This window comes from Alexandromys fortis, unplaced genomic scaffold (genome assembly GCF_014885135.2).
Source record: "Alexandromys fortis isolate MF-2015 unplaced genomic scaffold, M_Fortis_MF-2015_v1.1 scaffold_3, whole genome shotgun sequence".
NCBI classification, from domain to species: Eukaryota; Metazoa; Chordata; class Mammalia; order Rodentia; family Cricetidae; genus Alexandromys; species Alexandromys fortis.
Window position 1 is genome coordinate 13,320,715 of NW_026067909.1, and position 24,085 is coordinate 13,344,799.

Genomic DNA, 24,085 nt, shown 5'->3' on the forward strand with positions numbered 1-24,085 from the left:
GGGATACGTGTTGAGTTCCAGCCTAATGAGAGATTCTGTCTCAAAAACAAGGTGGCTAGGTCCTGGGGAATGGACGTCTGAGGTTATCCTCTGGCCTCTGTATGCATATATACACATATACATGTACACACATGCACCCACACACAAGCCACACAAACCCTTTCCAGGAGTTAGATATCAAGACACTGTAGTCCCATTCTTTCAGTAATCACAATGCATAGAGTCCACATTGACCATGTGCTTGAGTGTGTATGAATGGCTTCATCCCAAACACTGAAGAACATGATAAAAAACAATGCAATGGGATTAAAAACTCATACTTCACAGAGTTGAGGCTCTTGGGGGCAGCCTGACTCCCATCATGAGCTACCAAGCTTGTCACCAGGAGAGGGTAGAGGAAAGGAGAGCTTCTCCCATCCTGCATCCAGCACGAGTCTAGTGAGACCACCATGGATCAGCTCCGACAAGAGTCCAGGGTTCAGCCCACTTGGGCCACACAGCATCAGCAGCCTCTCTTCTCTCTGGCCTCAGTTTCCCTATCTGGAAAACAAGGGTTCTGACCTTGGTTTCTTGGGTACCTCCATACAAAAGGATGCTCTGGGTGAAGGTGTTGGTGCAGAATTGCCATCCCTAAGTGCACCAGGCCCTTCCCCAGCCCTGTCCTTGTTCTCTTCAGTGGCAAGCAGAACTCACAAGACTACCAGGGTGTGTGGGGTAACATAACCCCTGCTGCAGAGCCTGGCTAATCAGCCTGGCTGATCCTGGGCTCTAATCATAAGTGAACAGTTTGGTACTGATGGCTCCCAGCCCAGGGTAGGAGGTGGGGAGACAGTGGACCCCAGCAACCCCCACCATCAGGGATGGTAACAGTCCACCCATTACCAAGGTCTGGAAACCCAGGTACCACCTGCAGGAAGTCCCTGATCAAGGCTGGGCTTCTCCACCACCTAACACCTCCTCCAGAAGAGGGACGGATGGGAGACATGCTCTGAATATCTAAGACCAAGGCAGGAAGCAAGTGGACCTAGGCTGTGGCCAGCTCAAGCACACAGCTTCAGGTAGTGGATGAGCCGTGGGATTCAACCTCTACCCAGAAACTCCGAGTCCCTCTCTGCCCCTGCACAGGACATGCTCCAACCAGGTTCTCCATGTATCAGTAGGAGGCTTGAAAACAGATCCTCGGGGAGGGGCCCACAGCAACACTCTTCCTTGATGAACCATTTGCTTCGTCTGACCTCTGGGGAAGGGCCTGAGTTAACTGTGCCTCTCCGAGTCTGCTTTGAGAATAAACCCAACAGAAACAGTGGATGTTCCTTCTGTTTGCTGAAAATAAGCAAGAGGCAGAGGAGGAGGGAAGCCAGGCACACTCCAGGAAGGACCCCTGGGCCACCTCCTCAATCAGAAATTCTGAGGCTGGGTCCTGAACAATGCCCACACAGTCCTCCTCTTGGTGACTGCTAGGCCTTGGACTTGGGTTTGGTTAGGTAGAATGTTCTTGGCCTGTCCTCTGTGGAAGACAATGCATCTGTTAGCTGTGCCCCCAAAAGAAGAGGCCACAGTTGGGGCTGGGGCTTGATTGGTGAAGTACTGGTCTAGCATGCATGAAGCCCTGGACTTGATCCCAGCACTATCTACCTAAGCTGGGCTCAGTGGTACAGGGCTATAATACCAACATTAGAGGGGCAAAGAAAGGAGGGCCAGAAGTTCAAGGTGAGTACAAGACCAGCCTGAGCTATATGAGAACCCCCACTTCCCATTAAAGGCCAAAGGTACAGGGCCGAGGAGGAAGGGAGGAAGACCTGGCTCCCCTAGAGACAGGTGCTGCTGGGGCCCAGGTCCCTGCATGGATTAACCAACTGCTGTAGGGCAGGTGCCCCACAGGTGTGTCCTATTCCTGCCTGGTGAGGCTCTGACTGAATGACCCAGAAGAAAAGCTCAGGCCCCAAAGTGTGATTAGAGGGCAGGGCAATGCCCGCCCGCTGCCCCCAGCGTCTGCTGGCCACTTTGATGTGAGGCGAGTCACCTGAGCCCCACGCCTCCTCTAACTTTTAAGAGCAGAGGTGTGCCCAAGCCCCACGGGCTTTCTTTCTGAAGCAAGGTGCTGTTCTAACCTGTGAATAAAAACCGCCAATTATCTCCAAGGCTGGAAACTCAATCCGGGCTGGTCTAGGGAGAAGCAACTGCATCTAGGAGGAGCGGACCAAGACCACATCAAACGCCCTGCTCCTGGGCCCCAGCGACAGATCAGGCATCAGTCCTGGATCCCAGCCAGCCACCGAGAGGAAGCTATCAGGAGAAAACAGGAAGATGCCCAGTGGCCACCATCTGCTCCCACAGGTGACACTTCTGGAGAGAACAGCAGGATTCCTGCTCCAGCGAACACTGCTCTGACCCCAGGTGCAGTGGATGATATACATACTCCAACCCCCACCAGGCTACCCTGACCCCATCCAGATGCTGCCCCGACACTCTCTCCTGCCACCACTTCCGTTCCACAGCCCTGGTCAGTCACACACCACCACCCCAGGAACACCCAGCCACACCCTCCCGAGAATGGCCAGGTCACCCCCAGCCACACACACCACCCAGGAGGGCCAGGTCACCCCCAGCCACACATACCCCCAGGAGGGCCAGGTCACCCCCCAGCCACACACACCCACCAGGAGGACCAGGTCACCCCCAGCCACACCCTCCCCAGGAGGACCAGGACACCCCCAGCCACACCCTCCCCAGGAGGACCAGGTCACCCCCCACCTCAGCAGTAGACTCAGTACCATGCACACGATCTGTCCACACAGCCACCCTTGGAGGAAAACAGAAAACTTAGCCCAGCTCTGAAACAAAGCTGCCTGAGGACCCAACCTCGCTCCCTGCCCAACACCTCTCTTGTTCCTCTTTCTGTCCCATGTTAATGTTCAACATGTCACAATAAAGCCAAACACATGACCATGCATCCAGTCCAGAACCCAAGGCTCCTTCTCCCCAGCCCTATCTCCCCAAGAGATGAGTCCATCCTTTGGTCACCTCCTCTGGCACTTGGGCAGGGGTTCTCTTGTGGACCCCGGGATTACTGGCATCTCAGTAGCCTCAGGGTACGGCTCCAGGATGGACCCAGTCCCACCCAGGACACCAAGATTCACGTGAAGTGATCCGGTGTTCTCATGTCAGCCTGCATACTTCAAACCGCATCGAGAGGACATCTGCAGCTTACCCTAGCTTACTCAGTGCCCGCCATACGCCATGGGGCAGCAGCAAGACCTGGGCATAGTCAGCCTTCAAATATTTGTGACCGTGAGCTAAAGCCAAGGCAGAGCACCCAATCACAGAGGCCAACTGCACTGTTAACACAGACAGGCCGAACTGCCAGCAGCTCTCTGGAGACTCAGACCAGGGCTCACAGTGTCTCAGCATGTGGGGTGCTGAGAGAGGAGGACTGCCCTGTGTCAATTAACAACAGTAATGATAATAATGAAAAGATAAAACGGAGAAGGCTAGCGTCTTCTCCCAAGGTGGGGTTTGTTTTGCTTCACAGAATTGCTCTATGTAGCCCTGGCTGTCCTATGAAGACCAGGATGGCAGCTCAGAGATCACCCGCCTCTGCCTCCTGAATATTGGGATTAAAGGTATATGCCACCTCGCCCATCTGGTCAGAATTTAGAAACGCACGTGATCCCATGGCAACAAAGCAGCTGAAACCTCCCTGTAATAGTGCTGGCGTTTCTAGCCAGACAGCAAAGATCTGGAGCAGTGCTTTACAGTTCCTCATGTCGTGGTGACCCCCGCCCACCATAAAATTATTTTGTTGCTACTTCATAACCATAATTCTGCTGTTATGAATCGTAATGTAAATATCTGGTATGCAGGATGTGTGATATGTGACCCCTTTGGGGATCATGATACACAAGTTGAGAACTGCTGATGGAGACAAAGGTTCCCAAGGCCACCTTTAGAGGCTGATGTGACCCCCCCCAGGATGATACTTGGGGTAGCTCTGCAAGGGAGGGGGTAGGCAGTGGGCAGTGACAGGAACCAGTAGCAAGTGTTCACTGCTTAACTGTTTTTGAAAATGCTCAGAGACACACATTAAGGAGGGTAGCAACCACTGGGAGAAAGAAGAAACCAGAAGATTCCTTGTGTAGGGCTGACCATGGAAGTGCTAGGCTGGAGAGAAGGCTCAGCAGTAAAGAGCGCTGGCTGCTCTTCCAAGAACCTAGTGAAGTCCCAGGTATAGCCTAGAGGGCTCACAAAAGCCAGGGAGGCAGAGCCACACAGTCACACAAGTCCTGGCAGTGCTTACAACATGACCTGGGATTGGGTGTCAAGGACTTGCAGGAGCCCCTGGGATCAGCTACTGCCCAAGATATCCAGTGTAGAAAATGAAAATGTCTCAGTGTTCAGGTCGCAAGCACTAGCTGGACCTAGTCACCCAGGTGGATGTGGTCTCCACGTGTCCTCGGGTCCCCTCATTATCTCCCAGTGTGCACTAGACATGTCTGACAACTCACCCCAGTGCGCTGCAGAAATGTGGGCAGTCCAAACTCAGGGTTCAGGCCAAGGGTGCCCACTCTACCCCACCATGAGCTCACTGTTGCCGTGACAGGCTCAGCCTCCTGCGCCACCAGGGTCATACATGCCTCCTGATGACCCCAGGATGCTCTGGCCTTAGGGACAAAAGGCCCCTAGTGGGACTCAGACCCTAGCGCCAGGCTCTTTGGCCTCAGTCATCCCCCACTCCCACCTTCTCTTTGGACAGCCATCAGGGCTATGACACCAGTTCTGTCTACGCTGCGTGCTTCCGGCTCCCAGCTTTTGCACCCAGAACCAAAAGGTGACCACAGAAAGCTGGGGGGAGTCTGCAGAACCACCATGACAGCTCCCTGAGAAGCGCAAGCCCACACTCCTTAAACAGGTTGCCCCCATGGCCACCCATGCTGCATAAAGCCCCCACAAGGCCACTGGTGACTTGCAGAATTTGAAATGGACAGGATAGTGAGCCGAGGAGGCCCCCAGAATATCGCTGGGGTTCCTCCAGTCCCTCTACACACACTCCAGAGACGTCATCTCAGCTACCCTTACTGCAGGCAGGGCAGTCTGAGTGGAAATCATATCCCAGCACCCAGCTCTGCCCGATTAAAATGACCTGCAGGGTAGATTTCTGCACAAAAAGGGTGGTGGTACTGGGTGGACTGGGCAGCACTGGACAGCAGAAGCAAAACCAGGCACTGCCATCCACTCAGCAGGTACCAGACCAGGCTTACTCTGAGGTGCTGGCCAGGAAAACCAAGGAGCAGTCTCTGGGGAGTCCCAGAGGCCACCAGACATTGGTAGCATCAGCAGAGCCCATCTCACCAGCAGGTGGCACCCAAGGCTTAGAGTCAAGGTCAGAACAGAGACACCACTGCCACGTGTGGCCCATCTGGTCCAGCTCAGGACAATTGGGTGTGTTCTCCAATCCAGCCTCCTGGGAGGGGCAGGTCTCAGACTGTCTTCAGGAGTCCCAAAGGCCCCACAATGAGGATGTCAGTAAAAGAACCAGGATTCCCAAGTCACTCCCTGAGCCTCCTGCAGGGAGCCAGCACCTCTCTCCAGCACTCAACGCCTCAGTACTGTGCTTTCCTGGCTTTTTTGAAGATACCTCAGTTACACTTCCCGCAGATTCCTCTCCCAGACCATGGGAAAATCCAGAGGCTCACAGCCCCAAAAGAGTAGTACCCAAGCCTCCGATTCCTTATCATTGCCCATGGCAGACATCACTTGGAGCCAGCCTGTCGCCTGAAAGATCCCAAGAATCTCTATCACCAACCCCCAGAGTTGGCATCTGAAATGAGAAAACCAAAGGCCAGTCTAGTGCCCTGAGTTAATGAATTCCCCTACCTTCCTACCCCAGCTCCCTCTGCCACAAACTCTGAGGACACACAAAACAGAACCACCTCTCGCTTAGACTTTGTGCACTAACAGGTACGTCTCACACAGGTAAGAGATCACGCCTCACAACCTGATGCTCTTGTGTGGTCCACAAGCTAAGCAACCCTACCCGACAGCCCCGAGAGAAGCAAGGACAGAATAAGAACAAACTCATTCTTTACAAAACAGAAAAGATTGGCAATGCGACCCCCAGGCATACCCGATCGCATTCACAGACACTGTGAAACAAAACGGTGACATTCTTGACGTGTGAAACCACCCTGATGCCTCAAAGACCTGCCAGCTACCCCCCACAGGCCCTCTGCAGGCTTGGGTTCACAGAGTCCACGGAAGCTGAAGACACAGCCTGTGGGGGACAAGGGGAGATGAGGCCTTCTCACTTCCTGGGCTTTGAGGTCCCTGCAAAAATCACTCTCTCTCCTTAGTAAGTCTCACCAGAGCAGCTTGGGAGAGCAGCAACTGGAGGGAGGCTGCCCTGCAGTGCTGACCACGGGCCTGCCAAGGCCACAGACTGCACCCACGTCCATCCCCAAGTGGTCTGTCCCAGGCACCGTCTTTTCTTGCTTGGTCTCTACCAGCTGCTGCCTCCACAGCGTGGGCCCTAGGCCAGCATCTCTGTCCTGCCGCCCTGGCTGGGAGGCCGTTCTGATGTCACCTGCACAGCTGCAAGTGCGGGTGCTTGTGCAGCTTCTCCATCAGTTCCTCCTCCTTGGGCTCTTCTAGGATGTCCCTGCAGAGTAGGGGCAATCACACAAAAGCTTCAGGGAGAGATGTGCCTGGGTCTCTCAGAGGCTGCAAGCCAAGCCAGCAGGCATGGTCTACGAGTACCCAGGACTCAAGTCTCCAACCAGGAGGTACTTTCAAAACAGTCTGTGGCAGGGCATGGGGACATCGGCGAATAGGTGCTGCCTCAGGGAGATGCAGATGTTAAAACCTTTGTGTGCAGTGATGAGCACACTAGAGGAGGCTAAGAAGGGTTCGATGTAGAGAGTACCATGTACACAGCCTGGACTCTACCCTGCCCCAAAAAGAGTTAAGTGAAAGCCTGGAAGCCTCGAGAGTTCTTCTCACACCCACTGGCACGACTACAGCTGGCACATAGCCAACGCTGGTGAAAGGACATGGAGCCCATGACAGATGGCCGTGGGACAATAGCCACTCTTCTATGCAAGCAGAGGACAACCTCCATGATGCCACAAGAGGAGAAGGTGTGGCTCCTTCAGGCCACCTGGCTGTGTCCCATGGCATCAATATGAAGCTATAAGACACGGGAGGGTAGATGGTCCCTGCTACATGCTAGACCCCAAGTAGAGCAGAGTCCACGTCCCTAGTGGAAGCACAAGTGTCCACAGTTGTGTTAAGCTGTGAGCATCTCTTGCCAGCTCAGCAGCAGCCCAGGGGACTGGATGGAGGCTCAGTGCCAGCCCAGGGGACTCAGTGGAGGCTCCCCCCCACCCCCGCCCCGTCAGCTCCATGCCTGGAGGCACACTCCCAAGGTCCACACCTGAACATGAGCTCCACAGACATCTGATAGGTCGTCTGCCGGGTACCAACAAGGAGCTGATTATGACTTTGAGGGTCCCATCTGTGAAGAAAGTTCTGGAGCAAGAGGAAAGATATAAGTATGGCACCAGCTTTGGAGCCAGAATCCCATTGCCCAGTCTAGAGTCACAGTACAGTCAATGTAGGAAGCAGCTCACCCTGGACATCTGGATGCAGAGCCTATGAGATCCACACCAGTGGAATAACAAGATGCCCAACTCCATCCTCAAAACAGCTTGGGGTCCTGAGAACCCCAAGACCTTGTACTTGCTAGTTTTGTGTGTCAATTTGACACAAGCTGGAGTCATCAGCTGAGGGCACGCCTCCATGAGATCCAGCTGTAAGCCATTTTCTCATTTAGTGATCAGTGGGGGAGGGCCCAGCCCATTGTGGGTGGTGCCATCCCTGGATTGGTGGTCCTGGGTTCTATAAGAAAACAGGCTGAGCAAGCTACTAAGTAGCATCAGCTCCTGCCTCCAGGATCCGTGCCCTGTTTGAGTTCCTATCCCGAATTCCTTCAGTGATGAACAGTGATTTGAAAGTCTAAGTCAAATAAACCCTTTCCTCCCCAACTTGTTTTTTGATATTTCGCTGTAGCAATAGGCACCCTAAGACAGATGAGCCGGGACAAGCAGCTCAGAGGCCCCCAGCCAGGTTCCCTTCCGCCTGTAGTCTTGGTGGGTAGTGAGACCCACCCACCATGACTCTAAACAGCTCAGTAGGCAATCTCAGGCCTGGACAGAGATATCCGGTACCTCCAGAAGCAGAGCCAGAAACAGGTTGACCCAGATGACAGAGGACACCAACCACCATAGCACAAAATACACCGTTGACCACCTGTGAAGGACAAGGAGGCCAGGACTCATTTTGAGTGGGGTGAGATCATTCCAGAAAGTCAAACAGCTCCCAACGCACATCGGTAAGGACCTCATCGGACCCTGCTGCTAACTCCAGTGTAGAGTGTTGTAATGTCCCCATAACGCCAGGACTTGGAGGTGCCAGAGACACCAGAGGAAGCCTAGCATGAGGTGAAAGTTAGATTTAAACCCAGGCTGCCCTGCTGAGCTGGTCAAAGTTCTCCAAGCTATGAGCTAAATGAGTTACCTCGCTGTTCCCCTAGGACTCCACCCCATGGAAATCCCCAGAAACCCCAGGCAATTTATTTCTCTCACACTTGCACCCCCAGAGTGCACGAGCCCAGGACTCTGGCTATCTCCCAGTGTAGTGTGGATGAAGGCTGAAGCCTGCCAGGACACGGCTTGGCCAGCCTTCTAAAGTCAGGGACTAGTTCCCTCCACAGTCTGCCCAACCCAGAGCCAGCACTGGGGCAGAGAGACTTACGGGCCTGAGTAGCGCCGATAGGCGTCCAGGAGTACCTGCCAATTGTTCACCACCATCACGTTCCACAGCGTGATCAGAGCAGCCTGTGGGGCGGCAGAGGTAGGGTCCAGGAGGGCCCAGGACAAGGCACAGGAGGAACCCAGGGAACGGGCAAGGCAGAGGGGTGTTCCAGGTGAGCTGGCCCGGGGGACAAGGCAGAGGACTCACAGCAAAGTCATCAAAGTTGTTGGACCAGTAACCTAGCTGCTCGAAGCTTCCACACGGGGCTGAGCTGTTGTTAGGCACCAGGCTGGAGACACAATGTCCCTTGGTTAGGAGCTGTAGCCAGGGGCCTGCGCAGCCAAGCACTGGCCCACTCTTCAGTCCAGCATGACTATTAGGTCCCAGGGGAAAGGCAAAGGAAGATGCTACTTTCCAGCCACACAGTGAGAGTATATGACATGACCCAAGAGGCCCCCATCCCTGCAATCTTAGACTCCAGGTTCTAAGGATGGCACTCTACCCCCAGTCCCACCGCAGGCCTGTCATAGCCTAGACCCTCATGAAGGGGACCCTCAGGAGACCCAGGACAGGACACCTACAAGAGATGTTTAGGGAAAAGGCCCAAAGAGGTATCCATAGGCTAATGGCCTCAGGCACAGTCAGTCCCTTACCTGCTGTTGTTAGGAGGCACAATGACACCTCGGAATAGGTTGATCCCAATGATGGCGAACACGTAATATACCACCTGGAGGAGGAGCTGCTGTCAGTGTAGCCAAAGGAGGGGAGTCAGGGGAGCACACAGACGACCCTGTCCTAAAGATGGACACCAGGGAGACCAGAAGCACCAGGCTAGCTCTCCAGGAGGTCTAGGTGCTTCTCAAGTTCCACAGTTGTAGGCCTGCTATCAGAGAGGACACACCAGGCCATCTGGCCTCACCTGAGGCCCAGGAACATCTCGGCTTCTGCCTGGCACACATGGCTACAAGCCCTGAAATATGCCTACAAAGAGCATCTTTCAAAATCTCAAGCTTGGGCCTATGGGGGCTGTGTGGGCCCTGGATAGACCATTTGTGATTTTCTCACTGTTTCTCACTGTGGTGCAAGACCCAGGAGTCATGAGGGACTGGGCAGTTACCACAGGACCCCGGAATAGAGTCGGGATAGTATCCCCAGGTCCTCTCTGAAAGGAAGGGACCAAGTCTGGCATCGTGGCACTGCTGTGAACTTCACCAGAGCGAAGACAGGCCAGACACATGCCACTTAGACAACACAGAGCCAACCCGGCCAGAACTTACCACCAGGATCCCACCAAATGCCCTCAGGTTCTGGATCAGGCCTAGGACGGTACTGGTTACTATGGCCATTGGCTGTGGGTAGGAAGAGGGTTTAGTCTGACTCTTCCTGCCCCAGAGACAACAGTGCACTCCACAACACACACCCTCACCCTGATTAGGAGAGCAGGGGGGACCAGCAAGCTACCCCATAGCAATCCACACACACTTGGACACCACCACCTCAAGGCCACCTACACTCCTACATACATCACATTCCCTTAGATGCCCACACTACATACATCCTGTACACATCCACCACAAAAGAAACCCTACATACCCATACACATTCACACCCACACTCACACACAAGCTCACATATCCCCCAAATATGCCCCGCCTCCTGTGGGTGCTGAGTCACAGGTCCCTTTTAGAGCCGCATCCAGACCCTGTGACCACCCTCTGCCTGCCGGCCCACTGAGACATGATTTGCATCTCTGTGACCCAGAAGCTAAAAGAAATGGAAGTATGGGCTCTTGATCCAGTGACCCCCACCCAAGCAGCTCAAGAACGCTAAGGGGGCTTGAACGTGTGTTCCCTGGTGATGAGTGCCCCTGCCCCAGATCACGGTGTGGGTGTGTGTGTGTGGGTGTGTGTGTGCGCGCGCACATACCTTCACATTCAGGATGATGCGTAGGAAACGGAACACAATCAGTGTGTTCACTAGCCGTGTCATGTCCCACAGCGACAGGGGGCCATACTGCTTGGGCTTCCTAGGAAGACACAGGAGCCATGTTAGGAGGTCCAGGGGAACGGAGCAGCTAGGTAGTAGGGGCAAACAGACAGCAACAGTAACTGTATGGACACTAGGCAGAAAAAGCTCCCAGGAGGTGGGAGACTGAGCCTAGCCATACCCTTCTCACACCTAGTGCCCAGGGAGCCAAAGCCACAGCCACACCATAACTACAGCCATACTTAGCACAGCCACAACCACATCCACATCTCCCAGCACTGCTACAGCCACAATCACACCTCCTAGAACAGTCACAGCCATGGTCACACCTTCTAACAGCCACAGCCACAGTCACACCTCCCAGCACAGCCACAGCCACAATCACACCTCCCAGCACAGCCACAGCCACAGTCACACCTCCTAGAACAGTCACAGCCATGGTCACACCTTCTAACAGCCACAGCCACAGTCACACCTCCCAGCACAGTCACAGCCACGGTCACACCTCCCAGCACAGTCACAGCCACGGTCACACCTCCCAGCACAGTCACAGCCACGGTCATACCTCCCAGCACAGCCACAGCCACGGTCACACCTCCCAGCACAGTCACAGCCACGGTCACACCTCCTAGCACTGATGGCCATGGTCACATCTCCCAGAGCAACCCCATAGCATGAAGGCAGAGATGGTATTCAATGCCCAGGTCCCAGATCTGCCGAGCTCAGTTTCGAAAGGACTAACAGGAAGCTTGTCCCAACCTCAACCTATTATCTGACCTTTGGCTCTGTCCCATCTGGGCCTATGACTTCTGGCCCAACCTCCTATCCTATGATCTAGTCCTGACCCAACTCTGTGGTTGCCACTGGACTCCAGTGTCCCCATGGCTTCTCTGAAGCCATTCTCACCCCAAATGTCACCCTCACAACTCTCAAGGTGATGGGACAAAGCTTGAGGAGGGCTTGGCTCACATCAGAAACAGGATCGCTGCTCTCTCATGGCTCCTGCCTGGCAACATGGGCGGACTGTCCCTGCACATCTCCAAGCTATCCCAGCAGACACCCCAGAGGCAACTCTGCAGGTCAATGCTGAACCCCCAGCCCTAAGAAGTTTCTCCCAACTGTGTCACTGTCTAAGTCAAGGCAGGGCAGGGATCCAAAGTAGACAGAAGTGACTACAGGCCTATGCTAGCCAAGTCTTGACTCATAGGAGCCTCTCATGGCAATTTAATGTGCCATCCTCGGCACAGGGCAGGCTCATGCACCAAGGCACCAGTATAAGCCTAGCACCCATTGGCTATGCTAAAAGTCCTTGAATCCTACCCAGAAGTCTGTCAGTAGAGTAAGAATGGGTCTCAGTGGGCTCAAACAATGCCCTAACGCCTCAGGAAGTCAGGGACACCCTTTTACAAAAAATAAACAGACACTCAGAGCACAGGATAAGCCAAGGCCATATGCTGGGCAGGTACTAGCAAGGGGATCTTCCCACACTACAGCCAAAGGACCCAGCCCAATCCGTCTTTGACCCCAGACTCCCCAGACCTGAGTTGGGCCACATTTTCCATGCTGGATGGCAGGGAAGAAGGGACATGGCCACTTGTTAGAATGCCTTACAAGGGAACACCACTGCCCAGCAAGCCACTGCAAAGGGGACTGCCTGAACGAGGAGTGGTGTCCAACTCTGCGTGTCCCCCACGCAGGGCAGACTCAGCCCACAGTCCAACAGCCCTGTGGTAGAATGGCACATGCCAGTGTCCAGGGGCTCTATGTGGTACTGGAATCTGTCACCGGGATACAGTGAGACAGGTCACTGCTCAGGTGGTATCCCCCAGGTTCTCTGCAATCACATACCATCCTGAGTGCGGCAATCGGTATACAGCCAGAGTAGAAATCTCCAAAACCTAAACCACAGAGAGAAGGGGGCTTCGTCCAGCATTGCCAACCCAGGTGGCACCTCCAGCAGTGCCATCCCAGGCAGCGTGCAACAGAATCCCAAGACTTTAGAGCATCTCCTGAGCATGCAGTGGAACTCAAGAGTTCAGGCCTGGCCCCATACATCCAGATGTCAGACTTCTGCCAGCCAGAACACTCTGGCTTCAGGAGTCAGGACTTCAGAAGGACTTCAGAAGGACTTAGTCATAGATGGACCAGAATTCCTGGCTCAAGTAAGTCTCTCTATGCATGTCCTCAGGGACCACTGGGTCTCGAAATGTCACTTGAGGTCATTGCTGTAAAACCCACACCAAGTGTGAGCCCCTCACTCCCAGAAAGAAAGTTCATGGATTCTCAAGGGCAACTTGGGTGGCTGAGACCCCTGACACTCACTTTATAGGCTGCACTGTGAACCAGTGGCACTGGAGGGCTGCGCCAGGGGCTGCATTAGCTGCCAATAGCGCTGGGTCCTGCTGGACCTCCCTCAGGATGAGAAGTGGTAGTCCAGCCCCTGGAGCACTCGCACACAATGGGATCAAAGTTCCTGCATCCCATCACACACTTCACCCTAAATCCCTCAAGCCAGGAGCCCTGCTTCCTCCTGGGTAGTCCATAATACTATCTGATATATCTATACTACACTATAAACCCAAAGGGCCCAGACAAAGCTGCCAGCCAGGCTCACGCAGCTGCCAGGAGGGGTACCCCAGCTTGCACGGACTTTACCAGGAGGACAATGGTGAGGATGCCATCAAACACGTTGCTACAGTAGGACAAGTAGCCCCGCAGGCCCAGCGCGAACACCTTGAACAGCAGCTCTAGCACGTAGTACAAGATGAAGACGTAGTCAAAAATCTGAAGAGGCAGAAGAACCCAGCACCAGCCTTACCTGCTGCATCCCGGAGCTGATCCTAGGACACCAAGGCCTGTGGCCACAGCATTCCCCCCCACTTCCGCTGCTGCCCTTCCGGAACCCCGTCCCCCGTGCTTAGGGCATCGCTGGCATTTCTGCTTCTTGTTTTGTCCTATTTCTGAGGTCCACAGACACCCCAGAAATGTAGATCTGCACCTGACCCCCACCTCCCCAACCAATGGGCAATGAAAGGGAACATTCTAGGCCAGCTCTTGCCTGGGGAACCTGAGCTTGCATAAGTTTCTCCCCAACAGGACAGAGAGCTTGGGGTGAGAACTCATCAAGGAAGATGGCCTCCACCAGGAAGGAAACACAAGCAACTCTTCCTCTAAAGGGAGTCATATAGACTCCCCCACCCCGACACACACAGGACAGACCAAGGGGAGGCTCACTCCCCAGGTGTACACAGTTCTGTTCATTCTGAACTGTGAGACAGCCTCCACACAGCCACAAACAGAATCTAACATAAACAATAGGCTTCTGCTTAAAGTTCCAAGTGGAACACTTCAATTCCCAAGGGATTTGACAGACCCTTTTAACATCAGAAGAGATCATGGTTAATTCTTGGAGGCAAGGCCCAAAGCCTGAAGCCACACAGTCCACAGGACCCAGTCGGCACTGCAGCCCAGCTGGTCTTTTCTCTCTACAAGACCCAGGACCCTCAGTCTCCCACGCCTCTAAGCAGGGGCCCATGGGAGTCCCCACCCAGACACTCTGCCCATCTAACTAGAGCCTCCACCCCCATGAGGGATCTCTGCTCTGGACTCAGCCACTCTGTCTCCGCCCTGTTCCTCCTCCTCACTGCTCTGCCCCTGGCAGAGCTGACAGCTCCACAGGCCAGCAGGCGCCCCTGAACTCACCTCCAGGACAAAGTCATCACGTTCCCCGGGCAGCAGGTCTGAGTCTAGCACCAGGAACACCTGCAGAGCCACAGAGGAGGATGGCTTACCACTGTGGCCAGTCACAGTGTTAGCGGGGAGGCGGGCACAGGGGAAGGCTGGCTGCAGGAGAGGGCCTCCCACACCACCACAGGGTAAGCCCCACTCACACAGATAGACAGGAGGTTTCCCAGAGCAATGACGTTCCCCAGGTAGTCGAAGTAGCGGTGACTGAAGATGAACTGGACACTCTGCAGAAATGGAGACTGGTACTGGGGCTTCGGCGGGTGCTACAAAGGGAAGCCACACTCTCAGAACTGTGGTGAGGCAGGAGACATCCTCCTGTCTTACCTCCTGCTCTGACCCATATAGCTTCAGAAGTAATCCCAAACACATGAAAGCCTTATCACAGTGACCTTTATAGCAGTGGTCTTATATAGCGAAATGACCTAAATGTCTAACGCCCTGTATGTAACCATGACACATGAGTCATTTGAAATGTATGCTTGCAGGGGGAGGGGGCACTGGAAAGATGACTTAGTGGTTAAGGGGACAGGCTGCTTCTCCAGAGAATCCAAGTTCAATTCCCAGTACACACTTGGTGGTTTACAACTATCTATAATTCTAGTCCTAAGAGATACAACACCCTCTTCTGGCCTCTGGAGGCACCAGCACACATACGGTGCACAGATATGCATGCAGACAAAACACCCATACACATAAAATAAATAAAATAGTTTTTTAAAAAAAGATGCATGCTTGGGAGCTAGAGAGATGGCTCAGCAGTTAAGAACACTAGCTGCTCTTGCAGAGGATCCAGGCTCAGTTCCCATCACCACCATGGTACTTCACAGTCATCAATACTCCAGTTCCAGGTGATCCAGTGACCTGACCTCCACAGGAACCAAGCACACAAGAGGTATATACACACACATGTAGACAAACCCCTCATGCACAAAAAGGCCTTGTTGCCGAGCCTGACGACCTGAGCTCTACTCCTAGGACCCATGTGGGAAAAGAACAGCTTCCTGTAAGTGGTCCTCTGACCCACACATGCACTGTGGCATGCGTGTACGCACATACATCACACAAAAAGTATATAAAGCACAGTAAAAATTAAAATTGCACCAGGCAGTGGTGGCACACACCTTTGATCCCAGCACTTGGGAGGCAGAGGCTGGCAGACCTCTGAGCTCCGAGTTCGAGGCCAACCTGGTCTACAGAGCAAGTTACAGCACAGCCAGAACTACACAGAGAAACACTGTCTTGAAAAACAAAAATAATTGAATAAATAAACAAATAACCAAAACTGCAAACTGTATACCGAATGGGCAGTACTTTGTGAGACATTCCTAAAGCTGGCTCGCCAAGTGCTAGGACAACAGAACGACAACCCAGAGGCACTGTGGCCATCCAGAGTGGACAGCAGTGGAGGGCGGCCTCACGAGACCAGTGTTTTCTGGGGTCCATGACTTCCTGTGGCACCCCTGGCACAGGTACAGGGAAAGAGTGGGAGGTGGCGCAGCAGACTGACGCAGCAAACCACGGGAGCGGTCTGATATGCGCACGTCCACCCTGAGGAGGCAGAGGGGATGCTCCTGCTTCCCCCCCGGGTACCGTGGAAGAATCCTTCTGTACACTGTGAGTATGTATAACTCTCATTGGTTAACAAAGAACTGACTGGCTGGTAGCCAAGCAGGAAGTATAAGCGGGACAACCAAACTAAGGATGTTGGGATGAAGAAGGGCAGAATCAGAGGAGTTGCCAGCAGACGCAGGGAAAAGCAAGCTGGGTGTGCAGTACTGAGAAAAGGTACCAAGCCATGTGGCAGAGTGTAGATAAGAAATATGGGTTAATTTAAATGCAAGAGCCTGAGTTATTGGCTAAGCATTTATAATTAATATAGGCCTCAGTGTGTTTATTTGGTAGGACAGAAACTTCCACCTACACCCGGGGGTAGGAATACCACCACACATACACCATAAGTTTCTATGATGAAACAGAACCACTGACTTCTTCAGTGACTAGCAAAGGCCACGTTTCAGGTGACAGCTCCAGGTGAAGAATGGTTAAGGCTACCAGCGGGGTGCAGGAAAGAGAGTTCATCACCAAGAGTGGTTTGCACAGAAAGATCTCAAACTTGATGAACTCTGTATCAGGGACAAGCATGCCTAGGACTGCACACAGCGCTGTCCACAGGAAGATGTCAACACACTGTGCTGAAAAGAATGACTTCTCTGTGAAGGGTCCTCAAAGCAGCCGCTACTTCTCAGCTCTGGTTCACTGTCAGCACCAGCTCCACTGGTACTACAGAGCCTGTCAGCATCCCTATCTACAGCAGGCACAGGGTGGCTCTCAACAGACGGCGCAGGACAAGACAGCAGCTTCAGGTATCATGGTGTGGCATCAGGACACATGGTGACTCAGCAGACATGTAATCCCGGCACCTAGAGCTTCAGCCTGACCTGCTGACAAGTGAGCTAGTGTGCAGGGGCTGGCTGCCCAGAGGCCCTTTAGCGCTCTGCACACCCTGGCCTCTGCGGCAGATAGCATGGCCCCCGCAGCTCCCAATGCAGATGCTCTCACTTTGCCAATGGCCCACAGAGCGGCACTGGCTCAGGCAGGCCAGAGGTCTGCTCCCCAGAGATCTGTGTCATCTTCTGCACAGGAATCTCAGCCACATTCTCCACCGATGTCTGGAAACCTTCCCTAGAGAGCTCTGGGCCACCTTCTTTTTACAGGTATGAGCCACACTTCTCCACGGAGGCCTGAGTCTGGCCGGGGAAGGTCCCCTTCTAAGGTCATCCTTGCTTGGGCACTGTCCCTCAGCCCCAGGGCTCTTCCTTCTCTACCCAGGTCTTTCATCACCTCTGAGACTTCCTCCTAGGGATGGGGCCTTGTTTACACTCACTCCCCTGTGGTTTCTGCCTGACTGGAAGCACACTGACACCTTGCTGAGAGAGGTTCAGCACCTCCATCATGTTCAAACTTAGCAGAACATAGCCATACACTCCTGAGAGCTGAACCAACCAGTGCCCACGTGACAGTGGCTGCCTCTGGGGAGGGAGAGAGGGGGTTTTCTAGTCTTTCACATCTACAGTGGTGACTACACTCGCGGAAGGGCTTTTTGGAAGCTGCACAGCGCCTGTAGCCACCAGCATGCACCCAGCCCTCTGCTGACAGGCCACAGCCCAGCCTACAGCAGGGCACCTCTCGGAAGGGGCTGCCCCTAAAGTTAGCAATCCCCAAATAACTGAACTCACTCACTCAGTTTTGGAGGGAAGAGGGACATACTATCAGGGCAAGGACCCAAGGCTCTCAAAACTTCCAGATTTGAGCACAGGTCTCAAGACCCAATCCTAGTCTTCAAATCTTAGACCACCAGTAACAGCATGGGACACAGAGCAGGTAAGTCCCTGGGAAAGCTGAGCAGTCATGCAATGCTTTAACTCCACTCAGCATTCTTGAGCAAAGACAATGAGTTTCTGTGAGTTTGAGACCAGCCTGGGCTACATAGTAAGTTCGAGGACAGCTATGGCTACACAGGAAGACTCCATCTCAAAGAATCCAGAAAGCAGTCGGGAAAGGGGCCAGAGGAGGGATACGGCTCAAGTGCTAGGCTGTCCCCAGCCTGAGCCTGCTCTACTGAGCCTCGATTGCCAGACACAGTCTGTGTGTCTTTCCTCAGCAGCACTGCGACAGGATGCCACAATACTCTGGCAGCGGGAGAGAGAGAGGAGTCAAGTTTGACAGCTGCTATGCTCCCCAGAGGTTGGCAAGCCTCAGCATCGGGAGAAGGGGACGCCCAGCAGGCACCAGGCAAGACTAAGGAACAGAACCTAGATGGAGACGGCGCTCTTGCCAGGTCTGACTGTACCTAGACTGAAGGACAGCAAACCCAGCCCGTATGGATTCTCACGGCAGCTTCCTGAGGCAGCAGACCTCCTATCCAGGCTGGGAACCACCACCTGAGCCTCCCAGGCTCTAATCGCTGCAAGTCTGCATCCAATAGCATTTGTTTCACATGCCCCAAATCGAGGGGACCCTCTGACACCTCAGTGCCCACCTGGTCCAAGCAGAGGGCTGATGGCAGAGTACATGCACAGTGCTCCCTGAGGATACGTCACCTTCACCAGACTCCTGTGTCCCAAGGTGGGGGCAGAAGCAACACCCCCAAGGACATCAGCAACAAATGCATGCCTCCTGAAGGCCTGGGGAGGCCTGAGGACAACCACCCGTGATGGCAACCAGGTCACGTAAGCCGACAACCCTCCCAGGGCAGCTGACAGACAGACGGGCTGATCCTTCATGGGCCACAGAATTCTCCACCCAAGCCCAGCCCTACTCCTAGAGAATGTGATACATTTGTAGATACGGCCTTTCTGGGGTGACTGACCATGGGAAGGCGGGGTGTGGGGAGGGTCTTATTCCACATGACTATGTCCTTGTAAGAAGATGATTTGGGAACACACACACAGGGATGACCACTTGAAGCCACCATGGGCCAGGCACATGGAGAGGCCTTGAGGGGTACTGGGCCTGGAATGTCTCCCTGAGGTATTAAATGTCCGTTGCTGTGGCTAAGGTGTGTCCTAAGGCAGATTGAGCAGCCAGGTCACACAGCCCTGGAACTGCCAAGGCTTGGAGCAGCAGGACACATCTGACCCCATTTTAGCCTGTCCAGCCCGGGGCCTGCCCTGGTCCTCTCAGGGAGGGCTGGCAGGGAGAGTAGTCCCTCTGCCTGCCTAGGTACCTGAGCTACGCCCGGCAAGGCTGCTCACCCCAGAAACCCACACTGGCACGTGCAGACATTCTCGTCCTCAGGGGTTGAAGTGGAAGCCAAGACTCCCAAGGAACAGTGCACAAGCGTCCAGAGTGAGAGGCAAAGGCCTTGGAAAGGGTTAGCATTTAGACCTCCCAGAGGAATGGCCAAAGGACTTTGTTTCTGACAGAAGAATGCTGTGGAATGTTCCTCTGGTCAGGCTTGCCCAGGCCACTTCCCCAAATGATAAATGTCTCCAGCCAACAAATTCAGCCCAAAATGTCAAGAGCCAAAGGATTTCCACTGCCAACCCAGGGACCCCAGGGCAGGCAAGTCCTGGCAGGGGTCATTAGAAACAATGGGAAATGGAACCCCACTAGCCCAGACTAGACAGGTGGCACAGGCCAGACCTAGTTACCTCTTTGATCACACCCTTGTCAACCTCATCGAAGAGTTTCTGGAATTCATCAGCCAGCATCAGGCGGCCCTCATAGGAACGCACCTTCTGTAGAAGAAAAGCCAGGTCTGCCACTGGCAATGGGAGAGCAATGCCCAATGCCTGGGCCCCTCCCGACCCATGGGCAGTGAGCACTGGGCTGACGACCCACCCAACAAGAGCTGGGGCAGACCCAGGAGGAGCAGCAACCTGCATGATGGCCTCTTTGAAGATTTTGGGCAGCTGGGTTTTCTGAAGTACTCGCAGAAAGTCCTCAGGATTTACCCCAACTCTGTGGCAAAGAAACCCCACCCCAGTGAGCATGTCCAGCACCAGTTTCTCTGGTCTGAACTTGGCTATGAATTCACCCTGCTGCATGCAAAGGAGACTTGGTGAGCTTCCAACATGGGGTGAGCTGAAGGGTCCTACAGGCCCCACCTGAGATCCTCTGGAGACGCCCCTGGAAAGACGGACAGCAGGCTGTGCTGCCACTGAGCGGTCAAGCCCAGAACTTTCTCAGTGACACACCAGAGCTGTCTGTCTCCTTTCTCTGCCCACCTGGCAGTGTGGATGCCTGCCTTAGTAAACAGGATAATGGAAGCACTGAGGGCTTGGCAGTTTACACAGCTCCAAATGGACTATCCAGTCTGGCGCCAGTCAGCAGGGGCTACTCGGGAAACCCAGTACTCGGGAAAACCAGTGAGCACCCAGCTCCCCTTCCCAGAAGGAGGACCCCACCCAGCACTCACGCCTCAGGGGTGGCTCCAGTCTGCCCTGCCGTGGATGCAAGGACTTCATAGGCCGCACGGGCCCCCAGCCGCCGCCGGAACAACGAGGTCTGTAGAGACTTCTGTAAAGAGGATGGCTCTGAACACCTAGCTCTGGCAGTTCCCACACACATCTCTATCCTTGTCCACCCTGCCCTGGGGAGTGGGCTAAGGGGGAGCCTAGGGAGCAAGCCCTTCACTCCTTGGGTACCACTATAGGGGACAGTCCTCAAAGGACAAAGCCCAGCCAAGGCAAAGCAAGGATGGCTGCTGACCACAGCTCACTATAGAAGCCTCCAAGATGTGCATTTCTTTCTGTGTATTTAGGGTGCAGATCAGACACCCCAGGAGCTGCACCCCATGGGTGTTTTCCTCATTATGAAAAGGCAGGGTAGCCATGGCAATACCTGTGCTCCTGAAATGACCCATAGCAGAGACAGTGTGTCTGAGCTGGTCCACAAGCAGTGACAAGCCGGCTCCCCATCACACAGAGTCAGGTGATTCAGGGCCCAACCCCGCCTTGGCCTCTAGGGCCAGCTCAGCCCAGCAGGGCTCAGGGTGGCTCACCATCAGGTAGCCACGGAACTGATTGTAGATGATGGCTGTCAGCAGGTTCATAAGAAACAAGCTTCCTGTGAAAGTATAAAACAAGCACCTGACCAGAGGCCAGTGGGGCAGAGCCTGCAGCAGCTACGCCACAACCGTCCCCAGGCTCAAAGGTCTCAGCCAGCCTGGACATGGTGACCAGAAGCACGAGATGAGCGACCACGGTCACATTCCCAGAGTTCCCTTCTGCCTGATAACAGGGGACACACACAACCCCAGACTCCTGCATCCGTGTCCACCCAATGGGGGAAGGCCAAGCATCCCTAGTCATGGATAGCAAGACAGAGAGGGGCAGCAACAGTCATATCAGGGGAAGAGCAGGGAGGGCAGGCTAAGATGGAGCTGGGGTGGGGAACAGACTGAGTTAAGTTACAGGTGCAGGATGGGGAACTGGGGTGAAGCTACAGGAGTGGGCTAGACTGGGATGAAGGATGTGTCTGTGGTATCCAAAGGGGCCACGCTGAGGAGACGGGACAGAGCAGCGAAGTATATGGGGGGCGTGGTGAGGTAAAGATAGCAGGGTGGGAAGCAGAGATGGAGCCACAGCTGGACAAGCTGAGATGAAGGATAAGTTGGGAGCAAGTTGAGGGAGCAGGCTGAGGTGAGGTGAGGGTATGGCAGGACAGGCTGAGGTGAGGGTATGGCGGGACAGGCTGAGGTGGAATTACAGGGTAGGGACACACTGAGAAGTCAGGTGAAGGTGAAGGTCTAGGGGATGAACTGCGGTAAAGCTATAAGGAGAAAACAGGTTAAAGTCAAGTTAAGGGGTGTGGGGGAGGGGAAGTTATAGGGTGCAGGCAGACAGAGACAAAGTTCCAGGAAGAAGCAAGCCGAGGAGCATGGGTGAGTGCCCGCCTGGTGTCCACGCAGACCCACCTGCACTTACCTATCAAGGTGAAGAGTATGAAGAAGAGGGCAGAGACCCGGTTCTGGGTATACGCAGGAATCATCACTGAGACAAAGGAAGAGTCAGAGGTAAGCACACACTGCAGCAGCTGCCCCCACTTCCACCTTGATCCTGCATCATCTGCCTTCCCAGAGGGACTGAGGACTTCATGTTCCATTACTGGTACCCTCCGGGATAGATTTTCACCCCTTCACTGTGACCACACCCCAAGCTACACAGCTCTCCTCACAGTGACCGGCTTAGGGTCAGGTGCACAGCACTTCTGGGGTGGGAATCGCAGGCTGCCCTCAGGAGAGGTCTCCTAGAGACCAGGATAAGACCAGCAGATAGCAGGACTGCAGCTTTCCCATCCAGGCACAGCCCATAGTCAGCTAAGACCTGGGATCTCCCACAGTTGGTGCTCCTGCATGACACACAGCTCACAGCAGGCCTGGGTGGTGAGAGGAAGTGTGGCCAGGCCCCAGAGAGGCCACCATAGGAACCACTGACCAAGGCCACCACACCACATACTGCCACACACTTCCAGTGTCCCCAAGAAGTAAAGACAAAGGGAACCAAAAAAAAAAAAAAAAAAAAAGAAGGGATTGGAAGGGACCAAGAACACAAAGGGGTGGGAGGAAAGGTTGAGGGAGACCCCAGTATCATATCCCCATGCTAATGAAAAGCGATCATACACTCAGGATGGGCGCCATAACTCAGAATCCCAACTGGTCCTCCCAGGCCAGGCTCTCTGCCCCTCTGCCCCTCCCAGCTCCCACACTTCACACACACCAGGCCAGGCTCTCTGCCCCTCACCCCAGCTCCCACACTCCACACGTACCATCTGGGTTGTTGGAAGTCGTCAGTAGCACCAGAAGTGAGGTCAGCGCCTCTGGAAGGTTCTGGAAGTAGGTCAGCCTCTCCTCATTCTGTGCTTCATCCTAAGAGCAGATGAGGGAGCCACCTGGACCTCTGTCCCCCAGCTGAGGTCTAGTCTGACACAGCTCCCCCTCAGACCCACAGCCAGGACCACACAGAGGTTCGGGGTGGGAGTGGGGTAAGCACCCCTGACCTGCATCTGCCCATCACTTCCCAGCAGGCTTTGAACTCAGGGCCTGAAGACACACACGCAGGCTTCTGACCACCATGGCCTATCCAGAAGGAAACCCTGAGCCAGCCTAGCTGAGCATAGCAGCCTGGCAGCCCAAGCAACAACATGAAGGACCAGTCAGCCTCCTTGAGCTGTGTGTACAGTGAGGAAGAACTGGGGGTGGGATGAGCAAAGACCCAGACTGCAAAGTGTGGCCTTAAGGAAGCCGCCACAAGGTAATGGGGTGTCTCTAGTGATCTGGGTGGGACCCCCTGGGAGAGACTCACTGCTCCTGGTCACTCATGGTACTCAGAGGCCTTATCCACACAGCTGTGGCTGTCAGCAGGGGTAGTCATGCCTGGACTCCCAGCCTCTGTCCTCTCTGACACAGAGGGTAGCAAATACAGGCAGTGTATCTGCCTCAAGGAAACCTCGACTCCAGACTCCTGAACTCGGGGTTGTCCCCTAGAGCTACCCTGTGTCTACCAAGCTGCAGACTCCAGCCAGAAAATGGGTGGCGATGCAAACAGGGCCAGTGACATACAGGAAACAGACCGCATGCACACAGAACCAACTTTTTCCTAAAACAACTTCAAAGACAAGTTCCTCCTGCTACCCAAAGGCCAGCTCCGCCAACAGCCCAGCAAGTGGCCACCTGATGCAGTCTCTCTGCCACACAGGCTCCAGGACAACCATAGAACCCACTTGTCTCATCTACAAAATAGCACTGCCACCCATGAGCAACCAGTGGTAACAGATGCCACAAATGACCAGAGGTGGGGGACAGGAATGTCACAGGGAGCAACAAGGCTGAGAGACATGCTGGGCACGGGGAGGACCAGGGAGCCCTATCTGGGTTCAGGACAGGACAGCAAACACCTTCAAAGACACTGCTCAGCTAAGGAACCCAGAGGACAAGCCATCTCCCAGGGACATGTCCAGGGACAGTATCAGAGGACTGAAGTAGCCCTCCAGGGCTTGAATCAATCCCCTAACTGAGTGAGCTCAGGGAAGGCTTCATGTT

The 24,085-nt window shown here is 54.3% G+C and overlaps 1 protein-coding gene across 4 annotated transcripts in view; it reads right to left on the bottom strand.

Annotated features, from left to right (window-relative positions):
* Positions 1-6,064: 6,064 nt before the first annotated feature.
* Tpcn2 (two pore segment channel 2) overlaps positions 6,065-24,085 on the bottom strand; it is a 30,216-nt gene continuing 12,195 nt past the window's right edge. Inside the window, exons 8-25 of one of the 4 annotated variants that reach the window (XM_050137646.1) lie at positions 22,813-22,912; positions 21,972-22,037; positions 21,047-21,111; positions 20,462-20,562; positions 19,923-20,004; positions 19,695-19,781; positions 14,685-14,804; positions 14,497-14,556; positions 13,450-13,578; positions 12,643-12,692; positions 10,735-10,834; positions 10,086-10,157; positions 9,462-9,535; positions 9,016-9,097; positions 8,809-8,891; positions 8,223-8,304; positions 7,430-7,524; positions 6,065-6,655 (exon numbers count right to left, since the gene is read on the bottom strand). In XM_050137646.1, the coding sequence (XP_049993603.1) occupies positions 6,577-6,655; positions 7,430-7,524; positions 8,223-8,304; positions 8,809-8,891; positions 9,016-9,097; positions 9,462-9,535; positions 10,086-10,157; positions 10,735-10,834; positions 12,643-12,692; positions 13,450-13,578; positions 14,497-14,556; positions 14,685-14,804; positions 19,695-19,781; positions 19,923-20,004; positions 20,462-20,562; positions 21,047-21,111; positions 21,972-22,037; positions 22,813-22,912 (1,527 nt within the window). In that variant the 3' untranslated portion in view covers positions 6,065-6,576. The remainder of the gene's footprint in view (positions 6,656-7,429; positions 7,525-8,222; positions 8,305-8,808; positions 8,892-9,015; positions 9,098-9,461; positions 9,536-10,085; positions 10,158-10,734; positions 10,835-12,642; positions 12,693-13,449; positions 13,579-14,496; positions 14,557-14,684; positions 14,805-19,694; positions 19,782-19,922; positions 20,005-20,461; positions 20,563-21,046; positions 21,112-21,971; positions 22,038-22,812; positions 22,913-24,085) is intronic. The other 3 variants (XR_007590887.1, XM_050137647.1, XM_050137648.1) reach the window with 3 other exon arrangements.